Source organism: Helianthus annuus, chromosome 9, assembly GCF_002127325.2.
Source record: "Helianthus annuus cultivar XRQ/B chromosome 9, HanXRQr2.0-SUNRISE, whole genome shotgun sequence".
Lineage (NCBI taxonomy): Eukaryota > Viridiplantae > Streptophyta > Magnoliopsida > Asterales > Asteraceae > Helianthus > Helianthus annuus.
This window is the reverse complement of record NC_035441.2, coordinates 13,674,265-13,680,708: the sequence shown is the minus strand read 5'-3', so window position 1 is coordinate 13,680,708 and position 6,444 is coordinate 13,674,265. Positions and strand designations below refer to the sequence as shown.

The 6,444-nt window shown below is 38.0% G+C and overlaps 1 protein-coding gene and 1 long non-coding RNA gene across 3 annotated transcripts; one reads left to right on the top strand and one right to left on the bottom strand.

Moving 5' to 3' along the window:
• The first annotated feature begins 342 nt into the window (after positions 1-342).
• Positions 343-875, top strand: LOC110877012 (universal stress protein A-like protein). Its single transcript, XM_022125168.2, has 3 exons — positions 343-479; positions 582-700; positions 806-875. The coding sequence occupies exons 1-3, from the start codon at positions 396-398 to the stop codon at positions 873-875; spliced, it is 273 nt and encodes a 90-aa protein (XP_021980860.2). The 5' UTR covers positions 343-395.
• On the bottom strand, positions 854-4,462 carry LOC110877013. Of its 2 annotated transcripts, none has more exons than XR_004866498.1 (5): positions 3,793-4,462; positions 2,812-3,115; positions 2,537-2,731; positions 1,567-1,691; positions 854-1,465 (listed from the first exon to the last, which is right to left on the bottom strand). It is a non-coding gene; the product is annotated as an uncharacterized LOC110877013 (long non-coding RNA). The 2 variants fall into 2 exon arrangements; XR_002556707.2 differs by having other exon boundaries at positions 872-1,465; positions 1,567-2,173.
• Positions 4,463-6,444: the final 1,982 nt, after the last annotated feature.

Below are 6,444 nucleotides of genomic sequence, written 5' to 3'. Positions count from 1 at the left end.
AAAAAAACGTTACTAACAGCTTTGGCTCATTGTTTGACAAAAAACCGTCAAAACCATAACCAGAGTGTTAATTTCAACAGTTTGGTTTTTGTTTGCTTTACAATAGTAAAAAAAAGTTACTAACAACTTTGGCTCATTGTTTGACAAAAAACCGTCAAAACCATACCGTGAACACCAGAGTGTTAATTTCAACAGTTTGGTTTTTGTTTGCTTTACAATAGTAAAAAAAAAGTTACTAACAACTTTGGCTCATTGTTTGAAAAAAAACTGTCAAAACCATACCGTGAACACCTCTAGGGGTGCTAGATTTGCTAACTTGATCATCAACGTTTTGACTATTAAAACCGCTTATCTGCTTATTTGTGGGGCATGCAGTTTTATTTGCAACATCTGGGATGAGGGACTCCGTGGTGAAAGCCGAGGAAGAAAGCGCTGCTAAAATCCTTGCTCGCGCCTCAGAATTATGTGACCAACATAAGGTTAATCATGTTTCTCGACCGTCCTAAATTTCATATAAATCGGCTCATATTTTCTTTTGTAACATCTCATATTCTTGATCGTCACTTGAACAATTCCAACAGATAAAAGTAGAATACTTGGTTTTAAGGGGAAATCCAAAGGAAATGCTGGTTGAAGCTGTAGACCAAATGGATATTGATCTCCTAGTTGTTGGAAGCAGAGGTCTAGGCCAGATTAAAAGGTGATATAAAAGATTTTATTATTATTTAAATATATTTAAATTCTATTTTTTTAATATTTTACAAAACAATCAATACCATTGTTATCAATGTCTTTACAATTACAGGGCTGTGCTCGGAAGCATTAGCGATTATTGTGCGCACGGCGGGAATTCATTTCATATGTATCATAGTTGATAAAACCTAAGTGTTTGTTACACCTACATTCCATAGGCACATCACCAAGCCTGCTATCAAGGAAATACAAATATTAATGGTAGAAAGTTGATCACAAATTAGCATATACCAACACCTAATGTACTAACACCTAGTGTGTTATGTAGATAAGTTGTACAAAAGGTATGCTTCTATTAAACGTTCTGCACGGTGATGGGTTGTTTCAGGTTTCAGCTTCATAGGCTTCATCATCTGCAACCATCAAAAAAGTTCCTTTTTGAAGTTTTTAATTCGTCGTGTGCGTTAGTCGGAACTCGAACTCTTGTTTCTTGAAGTCGCCTAGCAGCAACCGACTCATATTGGCCCCAACAAAATTTTAACCTTTACCCAGCTCTCAGATGAAAACTATGATCAAATATATGTCTAAAAAGCAATTATACAAAAGAACGTCGTCATCGGAAGTAGGTGCTTGTAGGCTTGTACTCTGTGTTGTGGCAAAGAAGTAAAACACACATACATAACCCAAAGGTAACACAATGCTATAGATTTGTATTAGAAAAGTGTAAAACCCAGGATACACTGGGTCTTCTTGGATGAAGCACTGCACTCACCTACATCAACATTACATATATATTCATCACCAAAACAACACACTAAAACAATAGTTATTACGAATTTACCACAAAAAAAAAAAAGAACATTTAAACCCTACCTCCTAAGATGACGAGTTCGAGCGCCTTTCTTCCTGCCACAATATTTTGGTGCAATCCACTTGAATGAAGTAGTCCACGTAGTCATACTACTCTTGTTTCTTTTTTTATGGATTGTCCAAATAGGCTTCCAATATAAGACAACATAATTGGTTAAACAACAATAATCATTTAAGTCAGTTAACTTTTATATAATTAAGGTTTGATGACATTCTTAATTATTCCATCCAAATTTATCATTTTATTATATTAATTATATATTAAAACCTATATAAAACAGAATCAACAAACCAGATCATAATTATTCCATCCAAATTTATCATGTGCAGCAAAATCATTTCTCTCTAGTGCTCGGTCGCAACCCGGGTTACACTGATTTCATTAAGCCCCACCCTAGGACTTACTACTTAACACATAACCTATACAATTAGCAGCCGAATATCACTAAGCCGCAATTATAATTTTTTTTATTAAACCTGACATAATCAATCGCCTTTCATCAATCAACAACACTACAGGTGATAGAACAAAGTTTTCAAATGAGTTTCATTATAAATCACCAAGTGCTTGATAAAGATCTTGATCACTCATATCTTGTAGAACTTGATCCTGTCAACAGAGTTGCAAGTTCTATCATCATATATCCAAATACCACCACATCAATCCCAAAATTTGAAGGAAACATAAACTTCATCTCAAACCAACGTATTGAATATATAAACTAATTTTTAAAGACAATATCATTAATTATTAAGTATCAACCTGATTTTCAATCCATAGAACCTAATTCATGGATAGAGGAATAGATTTCCCCAGCAACAAACAAACAATATTCCAATAATTAAGCCTAAAAACATCATATATAATACAATAATACAAAAATACAAAATCACAAAAATAAATTCATAAAATCATAATTACGCACACAAATTATCATAATATTATTCTACAAATCACAAAGATCTAAACTACCTTTAGAGACAGTGTTCTGAATAACGGTATGATCATGAACACCTTCTTCTTCCTCGATCAACGACTCCATAAACTCTGGTTTATCAAGTGAGAGGGAGACTTTGGAGAGGAGGAACCACTGGAGGAGAGAGAAGATCATTCCGACGACTGTGCAAGTAGTCAATCTATCCATTGAAGGGACATGCAACCATAGATCTAGTAAAAGAAACACCGTAAAATAACCAAAATTTACCAAAAACATGAAATTAAGAATCGAATTCAGAAACGATACTGACCGGATAATCGATTGATGGAAGTAATAGCTTGCGCAGGAACCCTAATCGCCGCCTTGTCTCCGCCCCTGCCCTCTTTCCCTCTTTCTCATATCGTTTTGATCTCAAAGACAAAGGATCGCTATCTCAGTTCGCCGATGCTGTCGGCAGTACGTCTTCTAGAAGCCACAGCCGGCGGATCTGGTTTCAAGTGACGGAGGAAAACGATGAAGACCGTCTTCTGCGTTGTAAGCCGCTGCCCTCCGTCGGTCGTCCACCGTGCCTACCACCTCTCTCCCTTCCTCTGTCTAGATTATCTCTCAAGAACCTGTGTAAAAAGTGGTATGAAGAAGCCAAATAGCAACTGATATGTGTTGAGGGGGAAATCAAAGAAGACACAGTTGAGTGGCAGAAACGAAAAGTTGAAAAGATTTCTGGCGCAAGTAGGCGATGTAAATTGATATATATAATAATAATTTGTTTATCCAAAAACCCTCTTTACTATTAATTTGTTCCTTCCACCTCATATATCTCATATGGAGCAGGTATCACATCAAAAAGTAATGTACACCACAGAAAGCAAATTTATCTCCCCATAAGTTGCTTTTTTTTTTCTTCCTTTTACCCAAATTCTCAAAGCTCAAGATTATATCAAACAACTATATAGTTTGTACAAAATTTTACTTAACAAATGATCTCACAATGACCATATAAAGGTAGACATATCAGGATTGCTATTTATATAATTTCTGTTCTTAGACATAAATAGATAAAGTGATGCATTACAATTTCCAAATGACAAATTGACAACCGGATGGTCTTTTTAATGATTAAAGTTATACACATCACACTATTTCACCTAAACTACCATCTAAAATTGGGAAATGCAAAGATGGCAAGTGTTTTATATGTTATAGTGTTATTTAAGAGGGTAAAAGTAGATAAAAAAACCAAATAAGTGTTTAATCCAATAATAAATTAAAAGACACCGAATCTGAAGATTACCTTTAAATCTTCTTGGCCGCTATATGATGAGTGAAACAAAGATGAGGGCCATCGTTCCTATTGCCGGAGTAAATCAAAAGCACCGCCGATACACCACCGGAACCCTCATGTGAATCCGTCACCAACGATCGCCTGGCAGCATGGCGAAGGCGGCGGATTCAAGAGCGCCACCGTCCGATAGAGGCGGTGGCGCCACCATCCGCCACCAACTGACGGGCACCATGGTGAAGGTGACGGGTTTAGTACCACCACCGTCCGCCAGAGACGGCGGAGTGAAGACAAGGGCTGCGACAACCTCCGTCTCTCTCTATCACTTTCTCTCTCTGGATGGACATTTGGTGATTTGCTTGTGGTTTGGCGTCTAAATCTGATGAGGACGCTAGGCACCGCCTCATCATCCAATTAAACACATCCACACAAAGACACGCGGGTTAAAGATGAAAGACCAGGTGTTGGGTAGGTGGATTAACACCATTGGTTATATCGACAACCTGAATGAACACTATTCATGTTCATTTAGGTTGGTTTTATTCATTTGAATTTTACCTTGGGGACGATGTAAATGAGGTTGAAGTGATTTTCGGATTAGAAGATAATTGGCAGATACGCAATAATAATATTTGGACGAATTTGGTTGAACATTTTATCACAGTTCGCGCCGACGATCGACGCTAGTTTTTTTTATTAATTGTTTTCTATTTTGTTAATAGACGCTAGTTTTTTAATTATTAGTTGTTTTCTATTTTGTTAATATTCTTGTTTGTTAAAACAAAAGTATTTAAACAATAAAAATGACGTGACATGGTAAAGTGGAACCACACTCTCAAGTGGAAGAAAATGGAAATAGAGTGAAATCTGATTCTGATATGACGTTGAGGTGGTTGTTTACATGACAGTGGAAAGTAAACCATACCCAACTTGAATTCAAGAAAACTTATTATGATTGGAGGATAGATCGATCAGAACTCCAAACTCTTGTACTCCACGACAGCCCACCTTGAAAAAGAAATTTAGTGTTATACTTGTGTTAAAAACCCGGTCACCCCTTGATGACGGGTCAATGGATTGCTCCATTTACCCGATTCGGGCTGATGCCATAAAGGCCCAACACATGAGGCCCACAAATGAATTTACTTCTCTATTAAGACTTTGCCCATGTAAATATGAGCGGGAAACTAGGATTCAGAAAAAGGGAAGTATTTAATGCCCGGTGTGAAGGGCATCTTGGCTGGCTTTGTACTTCTCCAGCCGTAAAACATTAAATGAGGCTATCATCTCGCCGCTGGGGGTCAGACACGTGTCTGAGCCCCCCGAAGATTACCAGAAACCATTGGATCATCTTAGTCAATATCCCACATGCAAGATAAGGTTATTTGCTTATATAAGGAGAGAAAAACGGTAACAAGCAGGTATGACATTCAATATACTCTCATTTACTCCCCTTTCATTGGTTCCGACCAACATTCCCATACATTAAACACACACGAACATTTATTAAGATTCACACCTTAGAGGAAATATTCCGATGATCACACTCATCGGAATAAGCTCCTCTCATTTCCCGGCAAGTTTACTTATTCTCACGCCGGAGCTTGGTAACAGATGATGTCTGTCGTTATGGACACGCAAAAACCTATTTAAACTATTAGTATAGAAAAAGCAGGGTATCGAACCAAGGGAGGACTGTGGAAAGTGATGTGTGTAAAATACAACATATAAATCACATCAATTAAGGCATAAAACTAACCCTTTTTAAGTACTAATGTTGGAAAGAGAGTGTTTTTGTCTTCCTTTTGTATTTTCAGGATGAAATGAGCTCAAATTCACAAAAGAAGCAAAAAGACAACTAATTTTGGCATAAATACAAGGAAAGGAATAAAAGTAGACTGCCCGGACCCTCAACGGCATCCTCCAAAGCAAAGAAGAGAAAACAGAAGTCTGAACAACTAATTTTGGCATAAATACAAGGAAAGGAATAAAAGTAGACTGCCCGGACCCTCAACGGCATCCTCCAAAGCAAAGAAGAGAAAACAGAAGTCTGAACACGCCCCGTGCTCAGCCAGCACGGGGCCGTGCCCAAGAAGCAGCATAAAAGACAAACTTGTAGAAGCTTCCATTGCCCACCACGGGGTCGTGTCCAGTGGGCACGGGGGCGTGGTGAAAGTACAGCAGGCGCATTAATTGTAATTGCGAATTACAATTAATGAGAAGAGAGAGTGTCAGACGGGCACGGGGGCGTGTCCAGCGGACACGGGGCCGTGCCCAGCCTTCTGTTCAGCCTATAAATAGGGGTGCTTGGTTTCATTCCATCTCATCCCTTGGCACACCACCTCTCTCACACTTCATCCACCACCCACCACCAGCATAACACCATCATCCACCACCATCATCCATTGTCCATCATAGAGTGTGTGAGTCGTCTCGGGATCCAAGATTGATCGTAAGAGTTCTTGACAATCAAGGCCATGTTTGCCTAAGTCTCTTACATCACTTGGTGAAGACAAGTGTTTAATATAATACTTTTTATTTTTAATCTTTTGCACTTTTTATTTGGTTTTGTATTGTTGCTTATGTTGAAGGTGATCTTTCCTTATCGTTTGTCCGTGGTGTCTTGGCATTATTTTACTGTCTATATAAAATAAAAGATTTTCA

Coding starts and splice junctions, on each gene's coding strand:
- LOC110877012 (XM_022125168.2), top strand. CDS start 396: ATGAGGGACTCCGTGGTGAAAGCCGAGGAAGAAAGCGCTGCTAAAATC. Junction 480..581: donor AATTATGTGACCAACATAAG/GTTAATCATGTT, acceptor CAATTCCAACAG/ATAAAAGTAGAATACTTGGT. Junction 701..805: donor GGTCTAGGCCAGATTAAAAG/GTGATATAAAAG, acceptor TTACAATTACAG/GGCTGTGCTCGGAAGCATTA.